This window comes from Argiope bruennichi, chromosome 2 (genome assembly GCF_947563725.1).
Source record: "Argiope bruennichi chromosome 2, qqArgBrue1.1, whole genome shotgun sequence".
NCBI classification, from domain to species: domain Eukaryota; kingdom Metazoa; phylum Arthropoda; class Arachnida; order Araneae; family Araneidae; genus Argiope; species Argiope bruennichi.
In genome coordinates, this window is record NC_079152.1 from 9,137,712 (window position 1) to 9,163,314 (window position 25,603).

A 25,603-nucleotide genomic window follows, 5' to 3' on the forward strand; every position below is an offset into this window, starting at 1 on the left:
GTGAGCCCAAATAAACATAATCGGGATCTTAATAGAGAAAACTAAATCTAAAACTATCCTTTTTAAAGTTATAGATTTGCATATAGCGCTTTTTCTGTTTGTTTTACTAATCGTATGTATAACACGTAATATATAAATAATGTATAAAAAAATCAGTCCTAAAATATATTTTAAAGGGTCACAGGCAACCATAGCAAAAAACTAAAACAAAGTACTGACAAACAAAACGGCAAAGTTAAGCTTTAATAAACTTTTCAACCTATGTTTCAATTTAAGACTGTCACTGTAAGAATGTTATTAATCTGAAAAAGTTTTTTTACAATTTTTTAATTCTAAATATTATAATACTACAACATTAGAGTAATTTTCCCTTAAATTATAAAGAATCTATCAGCAATAAAATAACTAAATTAAGAATATAATAGCAGAATTGCTACTGAGTTCAGCTTTTACTATCCAAAAAGGAATTATACATAGTGAACACAAAAGAATATTAAATACAACATTCCAATCATTTATTATAAATTGCAGTTTTTTTTTTATTTCTATTTTTCATTCTGCATTACATCAAGAAAAATTAGTAATTTTATAAAATAAATAAAGTTGTATTTACAATAAAAGAATGAAATTCACTACTTACAGCATGCATGGAAAAAAATGTACAATTAATTTGAAAGAATAATTACTATATTATGTGTTTACAGAAAAGGAAAAATCCAAGTTACAAATAAGTAATTAATAATTCTTAAAAGAGAAAAAACTCCTACTTATGATATAGAAACTTTTCACCCGTGTGAATTACAGCATGATGATTCAAAGTATTAAGAACTTTAAATCCACACCCACAATCTTTGCATTTATAAGGCCGATCTTCAAAGTGAACTTCTTTATGAGTTTCAAGACTCGATTTAACATTAGTAGCATATGCACATTTTTTGCAATTGAATTTAAATGGTGGAAATTCTGATTTATGATACCATGTCCTGTGCTTCGTCAAAGTGATTTTTGAAGTAAACCATTTGCCACAAGTTATACAGGTGGTATCTGTGAATAGAAAGACAGCAAATAAATACGTTTTCCATCAATTATACATTTCTATGCATTATTTATTATTGGTATTGATTAACAATTTTTTTCTTTTGCCTAGTTAAATAAAGCAAAGATTAATATTAAAGAGCTTGAAAATCAAATTTGAAAAAAATAAACAAAAATTTAAGTAAAGATATATTGAAATTAGTCATTAATAGAAAAACTAATATAATATAAATATAAAACTAATAAAATATAAAAACTAATATATTTATTTTCTACTATAATATCCATTCTATGAATATATATAGTAGAAAATCAATTCTTACCATTCTTATTTCGAAAGAGATGAAAATTCTGGTGAGAAAATGTTTATTTTAGTCAATGTTCATTATTTTCATTGTAAAAATAAATACAAATGCTTTTTAAACATCCGGAAAATTATTATTTATTATTAAATTGTTTTATTATTATTTATTTTTTAACTTGATGTGAAAAATCAAAAACAAGTTTTTACTGACAAAGATGTTTTACACTTAATAAAACGGAATTGTTGAAAATAATAATACATTGTGATGTACATTTGGAAAGAGCATGTATTTGAAGATATAAGCCCAGTGAAATAATTATTAAATAATATTTGCTATAGTGCTGAAATATAATTACTGATATATTATTGAAAAGATTATTATAGAAACATATACAATATACAGTATCTTATTTGGTTCTGGTCTTTATTTTGGCAACCATTTGTAAAGCAGACACAAATTGCAGCACATACTTTCAATTTCCAAACCTTTCAAATGACTTAATCACACATATTATAGCATTTTTGGCAATAAAAAAAATCAATTCAATGAAAATTATGAAATGTAACTTTTATTATTATCCCCTATGATTATATTTAGTAAAAGTTTACACATATTCTAAAGTACTATTCTAAAGATTTTACTACTGGAAGTCTACGTCTACAATCGTTAATTTTAAAAATAATGGCCAGGGAAAGATAACACATTGTATTTTGCATATATATAAGTACAAAAAATATGCGTTAAAAATAGTTTTAAAACATATGCACAAACATACAAAAATAAACATCAAGACTAAATTTTATTTTAAAAAAAAAATTGTGTACATTTATAAAGTTATAAACTAACAAGGTTTCCACTCAACAAAAATCTTCCGAATAGAATAAAATACACATATATAAAGTTTATAATAAATGTTAAGTATTTTTCCCAAAAATGTTAAATAATTTACAAGAAATTATGTATATATATATATATGAATACATCTCTAACTCTGCCATCCTATTTATTTCATCGGTAACCATTTGGGCAACATGTGGTCCTTAATTTTCCTCTTTTCATCCAGAATTCATGTAAACATAATTCATTATCATCATTAAACAGCATTCCATGTCCAATTTACATTTTTTTTTTTTTAAATTTTGGCTGAAATAGATTTGTCAAAAGTTTTACAGTACAATTCAATTTTTGAAACTTTATTTGATCAATATATTTTAAGAATCTTTTAGAGAAGTGTAGTTTGGAAGGCATTTAATTTCTGTTCATGAGACTTAGATGTTTTTAAATTTTGTTACTATAAAGAAGGGCTGCTAATACTATTGCATTAAATGCATGTAATTTGAGTTTCATGCTCATAATTTAAACTTTGCAGAATCCATGCAATATTCAAAATTGATGCACAGTAAATCTATGCAAAGTGATAGATCCTTCTATTTTTAGTTGGGTTTTTTTTTTTCTCCCCTTTTTCTTCTTCTTTTCTTTTCTCAAGTGTCTGTTACATTATCTATTATAACTCCTCCATAAAAAAAAAGCCAATCACTTCAATTTTTTAAAATTTACAAATGAATCATTACTTTTACCATTTATTTTATCACTTTGCTTTTGTTTTTTTATTTTTAAATTCACTTTTTAGCAACATTCCCAAGTCTTCTGTGCCTTTTCTCACATAAATAAAACTTGAAGACTATAAAACAATACCATCAGCCAAATTCAAATATTCCAGTGTGGAATTGAAATCACAGAGTACTCTTGTTTTTTTGATATTTTAATATCGATCTTATTACCCAATCTATTACAATTATAACAAATACTTTTGATGGAGTGTCATTTACAAAAAATTATGCTCTACTTCCACGATACAGATTTCTAATAATTGGCCAATTTTTTAGGAAATCTATTAAAGCTCAGTACTCCACATACAGTCTTCATCAATGCTATCAAATGTTCTCTTGAAATCTATAATATTCAAGCATAAAGTTGAATTTAATTCAATACTTAATCCAGAACCTTTCTTAGAATAAAAATGAATTTAATGTTCTTATATTCACTTCTAAACCTTTTTTATATAAATCTAATAATTTTATCTATACTATCTATCACTCGGCTAACAATATTATGAAGATCTTTGATATAACTGACTCCCTTGATTTAGTTGCTGAAAAATAGACTTCCTTCCAGTTAGTTGCTGCATTTAATTAAATCTGTTTTTTAAAGAACTTTTGCAACCACTGATTCTTTCCTAACATCCACAGCTTGTTCTTGAAGCCACTAAAAAGATTAAATTAAACATATATCCATATTAAACAAATAATCCAGAAGAAATCAAAATTTATAGGTTACAAATTTTCAAGAAAAGTATCTCTCTCCAGTATGAATCAGTATATGGTGATTTAGGCTGGACAGTGTTTTGAAACTGTTCCCACACTGTTTACATGAATAAGGTCGACCAGGTAAATGAACAATTATGTGATTTTTGAGATTGGAACACTTGTTGGTAGCATATGGGCAGCTGGTACAACAATATTTAAAGGGTGGAAATTCTGATTTATGATGCCAAACTTTATGAGTTTTAAGAGTTGAATCGGTTGAAAACCATTTAGAACAAACAGAGCAAATATATCCTAGGGAAAGAAAAGAGAAAAAGAATTAAATCTATTCTGATTTTAACAGATCTAAGTAATCTACTAATGCAAAAAATTTCCTTTTAGAAACATAGCAAACTATTAAATTGATTTTGTAGTCAATTTATTTACTTCTAATTATTGCAAAAAAATTGATAAGCAATATTACTAAGAAAAGTAATTAAACTCCCTCTTTTCCACAAAATGAACAGTTAGCAACACACATTCACACACACGAGTATATAAGCAAAAGAGAAATAGACATATAACAAGAGACGTAGCAAATATAATGAAAATCAAAGTTAAATCGGAATAAAGAAGAAGATTGTTTAAAACATATGGAAAAGGGAAGACTGATTTCATCCTTTGAAGAACAATTAATGTGTTATTTGCTAAGTTTCGAATTCTGTTTTCACTTTAAATATTTATTTACAAAAATGAAAAGCAAAACTTTACTTTTCTATATACATTTATATAAATAAAAGTTTTAATGTTATTTTATTAATCTAACTGAAGAATTGTATAAAAATATTTTTCATTATTTTTATTTAATTATAAGAATTCACATGTTTGCAGATTTTCACCAGAGTGAATCATTAAATGATGATTTAAACTACCCAAAGTATTAAACCGATTTCCACAATGAATACATATACAGGAGCGATCCAATAAATGAACTTTTTGATGAGTCAGCAAATTGCAGCGTGTATTTGTAACATAAGGACACTTTTGACAATTATATTTGTAACGAGAACCTTCTGCTTTATGATGCCATATCATGTGTAGAGATAGAAGATAAAGAGAAGTAAACAATTAGTTACATATTTTACAAACATTTCCTAAAATGGAATGAAGCAGAAAATGATTAACATTCACAAAAAATCAAACAGAAACTACAAATTTGATGCAAAATAATACATTTAATATTATTAAATTTTTTTAGAGGAAATTAAAATTATGTTATATATTTAGAGTAGTGATTGAATATATTTATTAAGAATCTGCCATAATTAAGTTAAATTATATCAGTTACTTAATTTATATTACAAAAATATAAAATACTTAAATTTCTTTATTTGCCTTCAAAAAATATATGCCTATGGAAACGTGAGAGGAGGAATCAACATATATAATGACATAAAATTTATTTTCATTCGTGAATGTTTACAAATATTCTGGAATTTGACAGAAAAGAGTGTGCAAAAAATTACATTGTAATTTAGAAATTCCAATATATAGCATTTATTTATTAATGACCTTATAGACAAAAAATGAAATCACTAAAAATGAATGAACTCTACTGCTGCTTTTTTTTACTATAAATGAAATAGCAAACATTAAATACATTTAAATGAAGATATATCAATCATTACCTTACATTAAACAATATATTAGCAGATTTTATAACTGTTTTATACAAATATATTTTTTATGTTTAATTTTCAGAAACTGTAAATTCACTCATCCTAGTGCAATCTCAAACAGCACTTACAGCAAGAAAACATGTTTGCAGAAAATACATTTGTAGATTTTAAATGGGATTAGCTTTTATATTCGGAAAGTAAAACAAAATGTAAATATAGACATAAAACAAATCAAAATCATAGAAAATCAGTTTATAATTTGAAATGAACCATAACCATAAAAATAAAATAATACCAGCCCATCAAATTCAAAAATTCCTTATATAATTTCAGTTTTCTAAAAAAAATTAATTCCGATGGAAATTAGAATTATAAATTTAAATGTGTTACTAAAACTATCCAAGAGTTTAAAATGATTATACATATTTCAAAATCATAATGCTCATTGAGATAATATATATAATAGCCCAAAGACAAAAAAAAATATTTTTATAGATACCATAATGATCCTCTCTATGTTGTTCCAGCTAATGCAAAGAGTATAAAGTTTGATACAAGTCAGTGGGAAAAAACATGCATTGGAACTGAATCTCAATAAATCAAATGTGCAATGTCATATGGAATGGAAAATCATTTATGACATGACTACAAACACTTATCACTATACTTTGTCAATAAATAGAGAACAATTTTCACAGAGCTATAAACTACACACACACAACCACACATATATATGTAATGATATTTTAAACTCTTAATTTAATCCAAATTAATTTCAAAAACTTTATCTTAATTTATCCCATTGTAACTTCATTCTAAAATATTCTCTTATTACGTGATCCAATTCCACCTTTGGTTCAATTAATCCCTTTGTAAAAATAATGCACCATCAGTACTACGTATCAAATGAAAGTGATACTTTTGCCCTTATCAGAGGTCAAAATATGTATTTTTCATCTGCACATGGCCGGAAATCCTATGTTATATAAGACTAGTCATCATTTGTTTCGTGCATCTTTCTTACTTCTGCTTTTGTGGCGCACTGCGTCTGCTTGTAAATAAATTGCTTTCCCGAAATGGATATGAAAGAGAGAATAAAACGAAATTAAAAATACAACGCCTCATCTATGTCTTCAAACCTGCCTACAGCTTCAACCGAAAAAATGTTATATAATTCAATAATAATAAAAATAACTATACTTTTCTATGCATAAAAAAAAGGAAACTTAAATCTTAATTTAATGCAACATTTACAATAATTATGCCAGAATTAATTCAGTAACAACAAACTGATTAAAGGAACTAAAAGAAAACGCCAAATATGTTAGTAAAAAAAAAAACAGGACAGGATAAAATATATCTTAATTAGATATAATTTATAAGATTGTAGAATGTGTAGAATAAAATGGCAAAAGAGTCATGAATTATTTTAATAAAATATTTCACTTTTACTTTCATTGCAACAATAAAGTTTTTTCTTTTTTCTTCTTAACCAAATATAATTGTTGAATAACATTTCTTATTGCAATAAATAACATCTCCAACTGTCATTTGTTCTATTTCCAATTCTCATTTATTCATTACAGGAAAATAATTTGTGAATAACAATAAAATATTACTAAAAACTATAAAAGAACAATGGTTACAAACAAATACATAGTTAGCTATATGTCAGTGAATTTAAATGAAACATATGGCAATGAAAACATGCTAAAAAATTATTGTAGCATAAATTTTTTTTGAAAAAATGATTTTTCTGGGCATGCAGAGAAAAAAATATTTGGAACTTTTATAAATAAGATTAGAAAGAGATTATTGCATTCACAGTATAAAGATAACTATTAATCAGTAAATCTCTGCCAGGTTTCTAAATTATGAAACTGAATGACATGAAAATAATTATAAGTATTATAAAAACAATAAAAGTAAGTACTATACTTTTAATAATTAAATGTTAAGATTTATTTTAAAAACTATTACAACATTATTACATAAGCAACACAATATGAACACAGCTACATATTGATAGAAATCTATAAATTTTTCTTTTATAAGGAAGTTCCTTCTTTAGGGATATTATAAATATATCCCTATTAATATGAAACCCAATAATCTCATTATATAATTCCAACAGAAAAAATTAAAAAATAAATTGTAAAAACTCAAAGAGAAAATAAATTCTTAGTTGGAAAATAATTTTTCATATAGTAATAACTGGATTTCAAACAGTAAAATTACTACACGATGATTATGCAATAGTTCCAACTTCATTAGTTGTAAATCCATTTTTACAATATCAATATCATTACAAACCTGTAAGTTTGCTTCCCAGCACTAATAGTGTCATTATAAGAAAGACCGTTTTACAGTCATCTATCTGTATTGGATGCTATCGGATGCCAAGCTAGGCGACAAAATGAATAATTCCCGAAACTTCCAGGAATTTTGACGATCCGCCCATTAGGGACCGAGATATGTCTGATTGGTCTAGAAGCTGCTTGCCCCGCCTCCCGGGAACTATAAAAGCATTCTCAAACTGTGTGAGTCGTCATGGGTCAGCATCGTGAACTGTAGTCGGAGTCGCCGACAAATAACGAATGCTGAACTGCTGTGTGCCAAATTCTGTTGTCTACTGTGGAAGCAGCGCCGTATCTTTTGTGTAGTAGCCAGTTGTGAGAAATAGTGAGTCGAAGCTAAAGCGAGAAGAGACAGTGAGAAGTTCAACCGTTGAAGAGACCGTAGAGCGAAACTCCAAGGATCCCCTCTCCTGCTGGATTCTGTCTGGTCGCTTCGTGTGCTGTGGACGATTACTACTTGTGGGCTAATGTCGTCTGTAATGTGCTGTCCTGTGTTCGTCTCTAATGTAAATATTTGTCTGTGTACTCGTCTCCTTGTATTAGTGTCTTTTTGTAAATAAACGTCGTTGTTTTCAACTGAGGCTTGATGATTGTGTTCTCACACAATACACCCACTACCAAAAAAATCCGGTGGTGACTTTGGAAAATACGTAACAATATTTTCATTTGAAACCACAATCTAAAGAATGAGCTTGTGCATAAATAGATTATTACACAAATTATCATATTAACATATGGAACTTGAACAAAGTTACATATTGATCACTATCAAAAGAATCCGGTGGTGACTTTGGAAAATACGTAACAATATTGTCATTTAAAACCACAATCTAAATGCATAAATAGATTATTACACAAATTATCATATTAAAATATGGAACTTGAACAAAGCTACATGTTGATACAAATCTATAAAATTTTCTTTTTGAGATGCAGGATATTATTCTTTTTTATTTGTGAAATACAATAATTTCATCAGAAAATTCTAACAGAAAAGATATTAAAGAATCAGAAAGAAAATCAATTTTTAATTGGGAAAGCAATTTTTCTAACCGTAATAACAGGTTTTTCACCAGTATGAATTACTACATGATTACTCAAGCTTCTAAGAGTTGTAAAGCCATTTTTACAAAACTGACATCTGAAAGCACGATTTGCAGAATGAACTTGAGCATGAGTAGTCATGCTAGATTTAACATTAGAAGCATAAGGACATTTGTCACAGTTGAATCTGAAAGGCTGTAATTCTGATTTATGATGCCACAATCTATGTTTCAGCAAAGTACAATTTGTAGTAAACCATTTTCCACAAGTACCACAAATGACATCTGCAAATGGGAAATAAAGGTTTAAATAAATGCTTAAAGACAATCAATACATTTAATCATTAAGAAAATTTCCTTAAAAAATGTGTACTAGCATATTAACTGCATGCCACTGGTTAAAAAGCTATGTTTAACCACATGTCACTGGTGAGCACTAATATTACAACTTTGGCAATTAAATACTGTTCGCACTAAACATGACAATATTAGAAATTAAATGCTAGTCACAATAAACAAATCTTTGGTAAATTAAACGCTGGTTGCAAATAAACACGATATCTTTGGTAGTCAATTGCTGGCATGTGGTTAATAGACAAGTACCAAAAAATGCATATCAATCATCATAAAAAAAGGAAAAATCACAAATAAAACATTTATATAAATCATTAATATTTTATAAATAAAATTTTCAAATAAATACTATAAATATCCACATACATGAAAAAATAAAGTGGAAAACAAATGCAATTAATTCTAATTTTGGACAATTTGAAAAGTCTGTAAATTCAATGGATGAAAAAATGTTTCTTTGTTTATTCTAAGCCTAAGGACATTTGCCAGAGTGGAATCTGAAATTCAGTTCAATAGAAATACTTGTAACCTTTAGATTATCAACAGAAAAATATTCAAAATCAGAAGGGTAAAGATATTTTCAAAACAAATTTTGACTGAGAAACAAGGAGATACTGTTCGCTGAAGTGTTCATTAGAAGAATATTTTTTTTTTCCAACATACCAAATCAATAAACCCATAATACATGGATACTATGCAGTACAGGAAAATAAAACTATCAGCCAGGTCATCAATAGAAAGATGGATTAGAACTGTAGAAAATCCCAAGATGGAACAGCAGTAAATAGAAAGAAAATAGAAGAAAAAAATTATTCTTATATAGCAGCTCCACTGCCCTTAAGAAAAAAATTAATATAACAAACATCTTAAACTTCATGGTGCCAGATGTTAAACAGTATATATTCCAAAACCTTTGTAGACAGGAATCTTAATAGCTGAGGTCATAACAGATTTCAGTTTAGGGATAGAAAAAATATCAAATTACAATTTTCAAAGTTGCAGATATATTATACACAAGTCACAATAGTTTGTTGCATAGGTAATTTAATTGATAAAAAAAAAGAATCAATAAAGAAAAATCCATATATATATATATATATATATATATATATATATATATATATATATATATATATATATATATATATATATATATATATATAAATGTATACAAAGCCATATTTAAATTCATGACAATACTCAAATAACTACCTAATAACAAAAAATATATCTATATAATTATCTAATACTTAGAGAATATCTCTATATAAATAATTAATACATTTTTAACAGCCTAATTTCTATATAAAAAAATCATCATGATGCTTAAAAAAATGCACATTAATATGTGCCAAAAAATTATTACTTCATTTACAGATTATGGACACAAGTTGAAATTAACGTTAAACTTTAGAAATTTAGATTCATTGTACTGCAAGAAGTGCTTTGTAATTGTAAATCAAGCTGGAATATCTTATGGCTTAATACTTATAAAGAAAATCACTGTAATAAATAAAACAAAAATAAAAATTGGCACAAATGATTAGTTCTTAGGAAATATATATTAGTACACATGAGTTGAAAAAAAAATTATGATGATTAATACATGAATCAAATGTGTCCTAAATGTGAAACAGGACTTGATAATTTGCATTTGTAATGATAAAGTATATTATTGCCATTTGTGTATACATTAGAAATTCCTTAAAAGAATAATGATGCAATGATACTTACAATACATATTCACATTATTTAACACATAGGGAAAGAATTGATTACACAAATATTTAATGTATTATATAATTTTATTTTATTGCACTTAAAATCCACATTCAAATCAAAAACAAAAATGTATATATTTGTAAATGAAAAAAAAAAAAAAAAAAACTTTTAATTGCAAGAACTAGGTTTTTTTCAAATGTAAATTCCAAAGATATACATAACTAAAAAAGAAAGAAAAAAGAACATATTATTATTATTGCAAAGATATTTAGTTCTAATTCTGTCACCACAATTATAAATCAAAAACAGAATAATAAACCCTTCTAAAGTATGAAGTTTACATTTTCTTATTTCATTCATACAGCACGAGAAACAGTGTAATAGCAATAAGTTCCAGAGCAATATAAGTTTGAACACCATATATTAGTATCCTGCACAGTATTTAGTTAATAAAGATAAAACAAATAATGATTTCATCCTACAAATCTGACAGTTATTCAAAACTATCAAAAACAACTTACTAATACCCATAAAGTGAAAAGTTAAGAAAAATTTTAACAAAGGATAGGTCAATCTTTAGATACATTAAAAAAAATCTATCATATCAGAAAAATTGATTAATAATTTAAATGGGTCTTTCCAGCATTTAAGTTCTTAACAGTTAAATACGGGAGGAGCTTAGCAGTTAATTTTTCATTTATTTCTAAATATAGTTTACTATAGAGTTGCTAAATCAATCTATTATAACCTAACGAAGAATAATTATAAACAGAATTAATTAATGAAATAATTAGATTCAAAATTTTGGAAATATTTATGATCATATAAAAAGAGTTTTAAAAAACAAAGCAAATTTATAAACTCTACTGCATGAAATAGAAAATAGAATATAATCCACAAAGCAGAACATTGAAAATAGAATATAATCCACTAAGCAGAACATTGAAAAATGCATAGATAAAATATGAAAGGAAATGAACAAGAAACAAATGCTTTTTCATAAATCATATTAGATATTATAACACCCCCTCCCCCCCCCCCAAAAAAAAAAAATTGAAAACATAATCATGCAAAAACTATTGCATAGAAAGGTTATTAAAAGGATAAATATTTTTGGACAGTGAAATAAGAGAAACTTCTCCAGTATGAATTATAACATGATGATTCAAACTATTAAGAACTTTAAAACCATTCCCACAGCATTTGCATTTATAAGGACGATCTTTGGAATGCACTAGTTCATGCTTCATGAGGCTCGATTTAACATTAGAAGCATATGCACATTTGTTGCAGTTATATTTAAATGGTGGTAATTCTGATTTATGATGCCACATCTTGTGCTTCATCAAAGTATGTTTTGAAGTAAAACATTTTCCACAGGGTTTACAGATGATATCTGTGAATGGAAAGCCAACATTAAATGCATAATTTAAAACAAATAATAAATCTTTATAACATCATTAATATTTAATACCCTTGAAATGTCAGAAATAAGCAGTAAAAAAACTGAAAATTAAAAATTGTGTGGTAAAATAATTGTTAAAATTAAAAACTGATATAGCATTAATAATATTTAACAAAGTATTATTAATACAATATATTTATTCCTATACAGGAAGGGAATCAGTATTAGTAAATAATGTAAATATCACTAAATCACCAATAAATCAAGTAGCACCAAAAATAACAGTTTCGCTTGTTATTAAATCCCTAAAATAATTGTATTCAACACATTTGAAAAAATGCACAAAATACAAAAAGTTAATGGCATTGGCAATAGTATGCTTTTCAAGAAGGATTGAAAACAGTGTTTTTTTTTAATCAATTAATGATAACTTTACAGTATTTCTAATTAAAAAAATACAATCAAAGAAATAATCATACAGAACACAAACATTTACAAGCAATCTGCAACTTTTAGCTCATTTTCTGAGATAATATAAAATCCCACATTCTTTCTCTGTCACCCACATACATATACACACATATTTAGTAGAATAATACACATTCATTGAAGTCTTAATTTTAACTAAGCATTTAAATTAAAATTACTAAGGTAGTAACACTGCACATAAAAATGTTTAGTATCATTTTCCTTTAAACAAATCAATTTTTAAATCACAGCATCCTCAATCTAAAATAAAAAAACAGACGAAATTTTTAATTTTTCTTCAATAATAATAAAAAAAGGTAAGAAAATTTTTAAAAATAAGTAAATAAATTTTTAAGTGATCTTACTTGAATATATTTGAAACTAAATAAGTTTAACTTCTGACTAAAACAAGCAAATGCCATACCTAAAAAAATAATACAATTTTCGAAAAAAAAAAAAAATTAATGATTATATTCACTAATCGATTATAATAACTACATGAAAATATTTTTTTTGGATAAAAATCATGTAAATATATTTTTAGATTAAATATATTGAGATTTAAACAAAATTATTTTTGTTATTTTTAAAGCTGTTAAAGAGAATTAATTTAAAATAAAAAGCTTGAAGTAATGGAATTTTTTTATAACCATAAGTGATAAAGAAATAAAAAAATTAATGAAGGCTGCAACTTATATTCTACAACAAATAAAGTCTTATTTTATACAATCCATCTCTGGGAAATAATATTGTGATTTCAGTTAATCTATTACAACAAAATACAAAAAGCATATGTTGCTAGACAAGAGAAACCGATTAGTAAAATTCATAAAAATTAAACAATTGTAAAAATTGTCTGAATAAAATATGCTTCATTACAAATAAATAAAAAACAGGAATATTCTATTCTTATTTGAAGTTTCTCAAAGCCTAAATGCAATTCATGGAAAAAAAGTTTTTTATTTATCTCAATCAACTATCATATGTAATACAGAATTAAGCAAAAACAAAAGTTTTAAAAATCAGGATGATGTGATCTTTTGCTATTTTGATTAAAAAAATCTCAAAAGTTTGACATTTTTTGATCACTATAAAATATTAACCAAAGGAGAAAAAAATTCTTAAAAACAATACACATTCTATGAGGCATATTAAATAATAATAAAAATTAAGCAATAAACACAGAAGAGTAGAAAGTAGTTATTTTTTTAAAAAGATTTTTCCAGCATGAATGAGATATAACAAAAGATATAATTCATATGGAGCATATCCTTTAATGAAATGATCAGGAATATTCTACCAATTAATTAAAAAAAGGCTTTTTAAAAAATTCCAACTACAAAACAGATGTACACATAGATAAGATATTTTTACACTATATTTTAGAGATTTATTAAATCAAATTTATAGCATTTATTTCAATACAAACCGTACAGAATAATTCAACCATCAACAGAGATTTTCAAACTTGCATTTAAAAAAAAAGAAGAAGAAGAAAAAAACTTATTTTCAGACATGAAAAATCAGTAAACATTTATTGTACTTAAAAATATGCAAAAGAATGCAAGTATCATATTATATACCCATAAGTGTTTTTATCCTATCAAAAAGAACCCTATTGTATATATATATATATATATATATATATATATATATATATATATATATATATATATATATATATAATGAAATTTACATTGAGTGCTTCTGAAAGTATGTCCATTTTAAATCTCATATTCAAGAAAGAATATTCTCTGCTCTAATTCTACATCCCCAAATGAATTCTTCAGCTATAAATATGCATTTAAGTAAATCAAGCATTAATTAATGCCTAAAGAATTATATGTCTCTCCAGTATGAATAAGAATATGGTGATTAAAGCTAGACAGTGCTTTGAAACCATTTCCACATTGTTTGCATATAAAAGGCCGTCCAGGCAAATGTACAGCAACGTGACTTTTCATACTACTACATTTGTTGGTAGCATAAGGACATTTGGTACAGCAAAATTTAAAAGGTGGAAATTCTGATTTATGATGCCATATTTTATGAGTATTGAGAGTTGAATGAGTTGAAAACCATTTAGAACAAACAGAGCAAACATATCCTAAAAAAAGAAAACAAAAAGAGTTAAGCATACAATAAAAAAAAGTGAAATATATATACATATATATATATTAAAATTTTTTGAAGTAAGAATTTTATAAATGGCTGCTTTCATAAATGATAATGAGTACAAAATCATTCATCAAAATGAAATCAATAAGCAGCTCTTCACAAAGAAAACATATTCAACAGTTACTACAAATATAAAAATAATGAAACTATGAAAGGTAATTAAAAAATATATATATATATAAGGTAATAAAATATGTATGCATATGTATATGCATATTTTATGTATTGATAAGTGTTTCCATGTTATAAACCAGTTTTGTCACCAAAACTTTCTTGCATACTCTCTAATAAATTTGTTATGCCTGAAAAAGCCTTGCTGTACAATAGTTATGAAACAACTTTTGGCATGAATTTAGCATTTTTACTGAATCTGTTGTGCCAACCTTGGTGATTAATTCTTAACATGTGTTAATATTATCAAAACATTTAATTTGTTTTAGGTACAATTATGGTCACAAAATGACACACCAAATTTGATGTATTTAAGCCATTGCATTTTTGAAATATCGCATTTACATATTTCTGAAAATACAGACTATCAATTCCTTGTTTGAATTTGGCTCAAAATTTGATAAATATCTAAACTATAGTTGGTAAATCTGTCTACCAAATTTTATTTATCAAGCACCTTACATTTTGCCGTTATCGTGCATTTGAAAGCCAGACTTCCTCTGAACAGATTTTGCTCCAAATTTGATAGAAATCTGTAAATTTGATCTAAGACTGTATACCAACGTTTCAAGAGTCTAGTTCAAAGCGTTTTCAAGTTATCACTGCCACAGATTACAAAAATGTGCTTTTTGAACTCACAGAAGTCTAAAACATAGATTTGTTAAAATCTGGAGTTCGAATTTTTTAACGATTACTATATTTTCTCTATGCTATGTATACTAGAAAGTAAAAAAACAGAGAAAAATAATGCCTGTTAAAAACCGAGTAAATAAATAGCTGTCTATTCCAGACAGCTATTTATTTCACATTAAATTACATTATAATATACATAATTTTGATATTAAAAATTATTTTAATGGAAGTAATAAGATATAATTAAATGAAAAACATTCTACAAATATACATGTATAAAAAAATAAGAATAAGTTATATTTATCTCTTTTAATATTAAAGAAATAATTTCTCTTCAAGCACTTCTTACAACATTTTCATATTTGTAATGTGAAAATACTTTGACCTTCTACTGGGTATATTCATTTTGTCGATCTATAGAATTTTAATCATTTAAACAAACTGGCAATCAAACATTTTTGTTTGTAAAATATTTATTAAAGAAATAAATATAATGTTACATAATTAGCAACAAAAATTAGAAAATGTAATAAATCTAGATTATTTATCTTTCATATTTCGACAATGAATGAAATTTTAAAGAACTTTCCATTTATCTATTCATTGAAACAAATTGATTTAGAAGCTATTTCAATTTAACCATCTGAAAGTACTTTTTCACATTAATAAATTGATTTAGAAACAATCAATATCTCATTCAGAAATATATCAACTTAAAAATTTAGCAAGGATTATTATAAAATAAAAAAAAGTAGTCTCTCTAAAATTTAATGTTTTATCAATCTCGCCTTTCTGGCAAACTGACTTTATTAAAAGGGGAAACAAATCAATGTCTGCAGATATCAGATACTTTGGTGGAACGTATATAATAGACTGATGCACAAATTTTGAGCGATGCAGCTTACAACTTATAATATTTCTTTTTGTACAAAAAATACAGATTTTACAGCCCCATATATTTATTTAGAAAATTTTAATAAAGAGTTTTTAAAGAAGATGGTTTTCTGGATTATTTTTATTTATTAATATTCAGAAATGAGACAATTATAAATATAGTCAGGATTTTCTCACACCTTACTCAAATTGGAATCCATAGTTTAAGAAGATTAGAAAGAAATAATCCGTTTTAAAATTAATTTTCTTCAGTGAAAAATGTTTATCCAGTATGAATAAGAATATGACGATTAAGGCTAGACAGTGCTTTGAAACCATTTCCACATTGTTTGCATATAAAAGGCTGTTGAGGCAAATGTACAATAACATGACTTTTCATACTACTACATTTGTTGGTAGCATAAGGACATTTGGTATAGCAAAATTTAAAAGGCGGAAATTCTGATTTATGATGAAATATTTTATGAGCATTGAGAGTTGAATACCATTTAGAACAAACAGAGCAAACATATCCTAAAAAAAGAAAACAAAAAGAGTTAAGCATACAATAAAAAAGAGAAATATTTATACATATATTTAAAAAAACTTTTTGAAGTAAGTATTTTATAGATGGCTGCTTTCATAAATGATGATTTAAAAAATCATTCATCAAAATGAAATCAATAAGCAGCTCTTCACAAAGAAAACATATTCAAGAGTTACTACAAATGCAAAAATAATGAAACTATGAAAGGTAATTAAAATATGTATATGCACATAAAATTCTATGTTTTGATAAGCGTTTCCGTGTAATAAACCAGTGGGAGTGGTCTCTGCAAAATTTTCTCTCATACTCTCTAGTAAATTAGTCATGCCTGAAAAAGCCTTGCTGTACAATAGTTATGAAACAACTTTTGGCATGAATTTAGCACTTTTACTGAATCTGTTGTGCCAACCTTGGTGATTAATCCTTGACATGTGTTAATAGTATCCAAACATTGAATTTGGTTTAGACACATTTTTTCTAACCAGTTGGAACAAAAATTTGACAAAGAACTACAATTATGGGCACAAAATCACACACCAAATTTGATGTATTTGTCACGGCATTTTTGAAATATTGCATTTGCATGTTTCTGAAAATACAGACTATCAATTCCCTGGTTGAATTTGGCTCAAAATTTGATAAATATCTACACTATAGATGGTAAATCTGTCTACCGAATTTTATTTATTAAGCACCTTTCATTTTGCAGTTATCATGCATTTGAAATCAGACTTCCTCTGAACAGATTTTACTCAAAACTTGATAGATATCTGTAAATTTAGTCTAAAAACTGAATACCAATTTTCAACCGTCTAGTTCAAAGCCTTTTTGTGTTATCTTTGTCACAGATTACAAAAATGTGTTTTTTTAACTCACAGAGGTCTAAATCATACAGATTTCTTAAAATCTGGAGTTCGAATATTTTGATGATTACTATATTTTCTCTATGCTATGTATACAAGAAAGTAAAAAACAGAAAAAAACAATGTCTCTATTCAAAAAAGCTATTTATTTCACATTAAATTACATTATAATATACATCTCCTTAGTGAATACTTCCAATTACAGATAAATAAATGGAATAAAAAAATTATTTTAATGGAAGTAAAAGGATATAATTAAATGAAACACATTCTACAAATATACAACATATGTATAAAAAAAAGTAAGTATAAGTTATATTTATCTCTCTTAATATTAAAGAAAAAATTCCTCTTCAAGCACTGCTTACAACATTTTCACATTTGTAATGTGAAAATTCTTTGACCTGCCAATGGGTATAATCAAATCATTTTGTCAATCTATAGAATTTGAATAATTTAAACAACCTGGCAATCAAACATTTTTGTTCATAAAATATTTGTCAAATAAATACATTGTCATGTAATTAGCAACAGAATCTAGAAAAAGTAATAAATTTAGATTAATATTTCAACAATGAATAAAATTTTAAAGAACTTTCCATTTGTCTATTTATTGAAACAAGTTGATTTAGAAGCTATTTTAATGTAACAATCAGAAACTACTTTTTCACCTTATTAAATTAATTTAGAAACAATCAATATCTCATTCAGAAATATATCAACCTAAAAATTTACAAAGGATTGTTACAAAATCAAATAAATTAGTCTTTCTATAATTCAATGTTTCATCAATCTCACCTTTCTGGCAATCCGGTTTTATTAAAAGGACAAATGGGAACAAATAAATGTTTGCAGAAATCAGACAGTTTGGTATAATGTTAACAATAGACTGCTGCACAAATTTTGAACAATGTAATATCACAGCTTATAATATTACTTTTTGAACAATAAATACACACTTTGCTATTAAAATAGTTATTTTAGATATAACCACCACTTTCATTGCTTTTCTTAATCCAACACTCTTTTGGTTTAATATCTGCTAGATTACTAATTGTATTATTCAAACAAACTGACAGCATTCTGCAAATGGGACTTATTTCAGTTTTGTTGTAATTTTAATATGCAGTAATAAGAAACTGCAAATTCTTTTAATAGAAACAAAACTTATATAAAAAGCATCTAAAAAAATCTTAATAATTTTTTTCATAAAAAATATCAGTTTATATTTTTTAAAATGATTATTCTAAATTATCTTAATTACTAATATTTTTAAGGTTCAAATTTGCTGAATTTTTAAATTATAGTTTTAAAAAAAAGTAACTGGTTATGTTTGGTTGTTTTCTCATGTTTACAAAGACTGTCCCCCCCCCCAGTGATTTCTTACTGCCATATAATGACAATATTATACAAAGAAATGGTTTGAAGACTAATCTTATCCTTTTATTCTATAATTTAAGAATTATAAATGATATCAATAAAATTAATTTAATTTGAAATTATATGGAAATATATATTGATGAAATATAAATAATGACTATACAAGCTTTTAGAAGTACTTCAATAAATAAATCATCTAAAACAAAAAATTCCAGTGACATTTCAAATGCAGGCTGGAGTTAAAAATTTAGTTATATCTTTGATCAATGCCTTCATCAAATGTGCAAATCCCAACTTCTATTTCAGTAAATAGCTGAGAAGGACTTAATGCTTTAATTGACTGATTTATCAGTGTACAAATAAGGTTAAACATGAACAAAAGTTAGCTATAGGATTTGTAAATTTCACACTTCATTTATATTTTTCTTACATTGTAGCAAGGATCAATAAGCTTAGATCTGCAATTTTTATATTTATGCTAATTGAATATATTCTCAGTTACATGACAACAGATATAACAAATGTTATTTATGATAAAGTTATGCTCACAGAATTCCAGAACTTAAAAATTTACTTTTAATGTTACCAAATATTTATATGTACAATTACTACAATTATATATATATATACACACACACTATAAGCATCTTGTCAATGTACATCAAATTCCCTGCAATAATTTTTTTTAGTAAATCTGTGAAAATCAGATCTCAGATAATGTTAACAGAATATCTAGAATCTTTTAATAAATAGTAATTTATTATGTTGTATTTGAAAAATCAGTTGAAATTACATACAACTCAAACAGAAGATACAATTAAGGATTGGTCTATCTCAAGGTTGCGGGGGGGGGGGAGTAAAACCAATTTCTTAATAAAAAGTGAAAGAAATTATGAAAAAATTAATTATCAACAACTTTTTTGAAATACCTATGAGCATATCTGTACAATAATTTATGAATATAAAAATGATTCACATGATCAAATGTTAAAAAATGTAATATGATAAAATAAGTCACAATGTTCAGCAACACTGTCAAGTAAATGTTTTTAAAGTTGTTATCAAGATATTAGAATTAAAATATGATTCGGAATTTCTTTTCAACAGTATTAGCAATTATTATATACCTAATTGGACACACTATTACAAAAGCATTTCCTTGTCTTGAAATTAAGAGGATTTTTTAAAAATATATATGATTTTCAAAATATATAATGAAAAAAATTGTGATTCAAATTAAATTACATTTAATTTCATAATAATAGCCTATATATGAGAAAGTTTAAAAATTATGCTATTCTTTAATAATCTACATATATTTCTCTCTAAAGTGAATAAAAAAAATGTGGAATCAATATTTATCAGAATATTAAAATTACAAAATACAACATTCTTTTAAGTTGTGTGAAATAGAAAATATATTATAATAAAATTATTTAGTAAAAAAGAATCTCCCAGTATGATTTTGTAAAAACCTAGAATTACAAAAGGAAATCATACAAAATAAGACAGAAAATGATATGCCATTAAAAATAACATATTTTTCAGTTTGTAATGAAGCAGTTATAGCCAAACATAACGTTACAGTAAAATATAATATGTAAAAATGGAATTCCACATAACAAAATGGCAAACCTCTGCAAAACACATTTCTTGACAGTTTCATAGCTGAACCTGTACCATTTAAGTGCATTTTGGATGTTGATTTATTACTGTTAAAACATAAATGTGCATAAACAAAAATAAAGGGAAAATTTTGCTTCATTATATATATTCTTCTATTTAATTTTATTAGATTGTTTCTTTATTTACTTAGATTGAAGGGAAAAAAGAAAGACAACTGACAAGGAAATTGTCAACTTTTAGGAGCCTCAAAATTTCCAAGGCAATTCAATAAATGCTTTCATCATTTGATTAATTAAAAAGGGCTACATACTTCAATATATCCACATTAAAATTAAGTACCACATTCAATTTCAGAATATTATTTACACAATTTTTTTTTTCATACTGTCAAATTCATTTACAATTTAGATGTTTCTTCCTTCCTTTCTACTTTTTTTCCCCTTCAATTAACCAACTGATTCACAATCAATAAAGTGGCTAACTTGGAATATCTATAAAAATTGAAAAAGTCCTGCAATACATCTGCCATTTTATTAAAATAACTTCCAAATGCTAATTTCAAATGCATTAATATGCAAGATACAGAAAACTAGTCTTTCGAAAGCAGAGGCAATTCACAAACCAGACAGCTGTCTAAGATGGATGGGTTCATAAAAAGGTAAGTATTAAGTTGCAGGTAAGTTGATTAAAAAGATGTTATTAGCCTATTTGCCAAATAAATTTACAAAAAATATAAATTCTGTAAATTAAAATAAATTAGCAAAATACTGTCAAGTAAAGTAAATTTGATCGGGTTCCCTCTGTTTCATAATGTTGACTTAGCAGTCATAGCATTCCCAGATACCAAACATCTGCTTAAAAAAAATATTGTGTACAAATGCAGATTCCATACAGCTATGAATCATTAAAAATACATACTTTCAACAAAGTCACCAAAAAAAAAAAAAAAATTAGTCAAACAAATAAAAAAAAATTATTCAACTATAACAAATTATTAATATCTTGATTACTTAATGAGTAATTAAATGTTTTTTTAAAAATTTGAACTAGTCTAATTATTAAACAGAGAATTTTACGTGCACTACCTAATGCCACAAAATACCTAAAACTTTCCTTGCTTAAAAAGTGACTTACAATTAAATGCTTTGTTTTTAAAATTTTTTTGTAATATTTATTACTTATGAATGAAATAGTTTAAATAGATATTATATTGAAGAAAATAAAAATTATCAGACTCTGGAAGGAGAAAAAGCATTCCTGCAAAATTTGCATTACTTAAAGAATTTTGCAGTTCTTAATACAGGTACCTGTGTTATGGACTTCATAAATTATTTAATTTATAAATAACATGAATTTCTAATTTTTATGAAGAGAAAACCAAATGTCCGAGCAATCAGAAATCAATAAAATGAAAATTTTACTTTGTTTTTTAAGTATTTTCTTAAATTTAGTTAAACATAAAATATGATATAAAATTTTTGTTACTTTCATCTAGTGATATAATATTCAAATGCATGAATATTTCCACCAGTGTGAATCATTATATGTTGATTCAAGTTACTCAAAGCTCTAAATCGGTTCCCACAGTAAGTACATTCATAAGGACGACCGGGCAAATGAACTTGTTCGTGAGCTTGCAAATTTGAACTCACATTTGAAGCATATGGACACATTCGGCAATTGTATCTGTAACGAGGACATTCTGATTTGTGATGCCACAACTTGTGTTTAGAAAGAAGGGCATGAGATGGAAACCATTTGTCACATGTTTTACAATAATTTCCTATAAGTGGAATCAAGGGAAAATTATTAAATTACAAGTCATATACAAAAATATAAATTGTATAGAAATAATCCATTAATTTAAATTTTTATCAAAATCAAATGTTCGATAGAATTTTTGTTACATATTAAGGCATATTACTAAATACATTTAATATATAAATTTAAGAAAAAATCTATGACAACCAATTAAAAAAACAGAATATTAAGTAGATGCATATGAATTTTTAAAAAACTAGGACAATGTGAAACTGGAAAAATGTTTTACATAAGCGAAATCAAGCACAAAAAAAAAGGGGGGGGGGAATACAAAATAAATTTTAAAAATTGGAGGGCAGAACACAAAGTATACAAAACATATTACAAGTACCATTAGGCAAAAACTGATTCAACAAAATATCAACTGGTTTATGAAAATGAAGAGGTTAACTGAGTAAATGAATTTTCATTTCAAGAAATGTAAATTTTTCTCTTGCTATCAAAAGATGTTACATTTTAAAGCTAGAGATAATTATAATCCTAATAAAACAAATTACACCAAGAAAAAGATTTATTTAAAAACAGTACACAGATACATATGTCTCACACAATCTAAACATGTATAGTTCTTACATTTAGGAAGAAATTTAAAATCTGAATAAGTCTTAAAGCAACATAATCAGTCTCTTAAAAAAAATTTTTAACATTTTACATAAAGAAAACTAGTGATACTTATTAATTTAAATATAATGAATTTTTCTTAATATTTCAATTTTAAAAAAAAATCAGCATTGTTAAAAAAAGAAATTATAATCTTCGCCTTTATGAATCAAGACATGATTATTGAGGCTATTCAGGGCTTTAAATCTGTTGCCACATATATCACACTTATAGGGTTTGTCTGGAGAATGAACACCAGTATGGTTCTTGAAATTAGTGCCTTCATTTGTAGAATATGGGCACAGATTGCAATTGAACTTAAATTTTGGAAATTCAGATTTATGATGCCATATACGATGTTTCATTAATGTAGCTCGGGAAGAGAACCATTTATGACATGTCTTACAAACAGCACCTATTGATAAATAGAAATAACTTTAATAAAAAAGAAATATTAATAAATAAACTAATGAAATTTTGAAAAAATATTTACAAAATATTTTAAGCACAGATAAAATCAAAAAAAAAAAATAATAATAATTTAATAAATATTATTTCAATTAGGTATTTATATTTCAGTTCAAGAAATATAACAAGACTAAATAAAACAATGAAAACTGAAAATAAAAAGAATTTTATAATTATAAATGATAGCTTATTAAGAGCTAGCCTCATTAATGTCAATAATATATTTTCCATAGTATATGGGAATGGGAAAAGATATTCATAAAAGTGAACAGAAGTTCGTTTACTAAAAAAGATTGCAAAATATTAATACTTAATTCATTTTCCCCTGCAAAATACTTACTATATAAAGTATTAACCAATTTGGCTAAGAATCAGAAGGCTTTAGCCCCGTGACAAATAATATCAAAGATGATTAAATAAAAGGAGTTGAAATGAAATTGGAAGCCTTTTTTATAAAGACATTTTCAGAATAATGCAGGAATAAATAAATGAAAACTATACAGAGGATCATAAAAGTTAAAAGTTCCACAAGTTTTTAAATAATTTATTATTAACAGAACACAGAATGATAAGTTTGTGCATAAATGATTTTTAATTTTCATACATTATAAAAGATTGCTCACAATTACAAAATAAATAAATAAATAAACCTTTTAAAAATTAATGAACTGCCTATTATGTATTCCACCTAAGAGAAAAGTCAAAATTTTACACTACCAAAATTTTACTTCGTAATAAAAAAGGTTTGCTCTGCAACTTTTAAACTGTTATAGTTTTATTAACATTATTATTAAAAATGAAGGTTAAATTTAATTATGGTGTAGCAGATAGTTATGAGCAAGGATAGAACCTGGGACTTGTGATTCGCAGCCAAGTAACAAGACCACAAGACAAAAGGCAATTGCCCTGTGTTTCGTAGCTGTTATCTGGCTTATAAGCTTTCACCACAATGGTATTAAGACAGTTATTCATTAAAATAAGATTTTTAAGTAGTAATGAATGCATTTACTAAAATTTTTATATATCATAAATTAAAACAACAAAACAAATTATGTATATCTTAAGCAGGAGAAAACAAAGATAAACTTCTACTTAGAAAGACACTACATTATATGAAATATGCAATACAATAACATGCACAAAGCTATACATCTCATAAATAACATTCTATGTTATTTATAACATTCAAGATTGAATAATAATCTTTATTTTATATAACATACATGTTTTTCTAAGAAAAACCTGTAAATACTACAACTATCAAGTATGCATTAAATAGATAGATAAAAAGAAAAATAAGTTTTCTCATATATATGGCTTTTCCCCAGTATGGATAATAATATGATTATTCAAACTACTAAGAGCTTTAAATCTGTTTCCACAGAACTCGCATTTGAAAGCACGATCTTCAGAATGAACAAGTTCATGAGTCACAAGACTAGATTTAGCATTAGAAGCATAAGGGCATTTGTTGCAGTTGAATTTAAATGGTGGATATTCTGATTTATGGTGCCACATTCTGTGCTTCACCAAAGTCTGCTTTGAAGTAAACCATTTTCCACATGTTCTGCATGTCATGTCTAGAAATGAAAAATTTATATGTAAATACATATCGTAAACAATCTAATAAATATTAAGAAAGGTCATTTATTAAAAAAAGCAATTTTTAAAAACATGTTAAAAATTTTAATAAAGTATATAAAATTAAAAACCAAAATTTAATTATCAATACATTATTAAGGAACTATTTGGTATAATATTTATACAATTGT

At 25.6% G+C, this 25,603-nt stretch overlaps 1 protein-coding gene across 1 annotated transcript; it reads right to left on the reverse strand.

Annotated features, from left to right (window-relative positions):
- Positions 1-3,545: 3,545 nt before the first annotated feature.
- LOC129958800 (zinc finger protein 726-like) lies at positions 3,546-25,409 on the reverse strand. Its single transcript, XM_056071490.1, has 6 exons — positions 25,190-25,409; positions 22,504-22,725; positions 16,929-17,060; positions 14,638-14,778; positions 8,733-9,007; positions 3,546-3,605 (listed from the first exon to the last, which is right to left on the reverse strand). The coding sequence occupies exons 1-6, from the start codon at positions 25,407-25,409 to the stop codon at positions 3,546-3,548; spliced, it is 1,050 nt and encodes a 349-aa protein (XP_055927465.1).
- Between the last annotated feature and the right edge of the window lie 194 nt (positions 25,410-25,603).

Bases quoted from the DNA above. Each gene is read 5' to 3' on its own strand.
- LOC129958800 (XM_056071490.1), bottom strand. From the start codon at position 25,409: ATGACATGCAGAACATGTGGAAAATGGTTTACTTCAAAGCAGACTTTG. The intron at 14,779-16,928 runs GTATGAAAAGTC...TTCTTTTTTTAG, and splicing joins TGCTACCAACAAATGTAGTA to GATATGTTTGCTCTGTTTGT. The intron at 9,008-14,637 runs GTATGAAAAGTC...TCCCATTTGCAG, and splicing joins TGCTACCAACAAATGTAGTA to ATGTCATTTGTGGTACTTGT.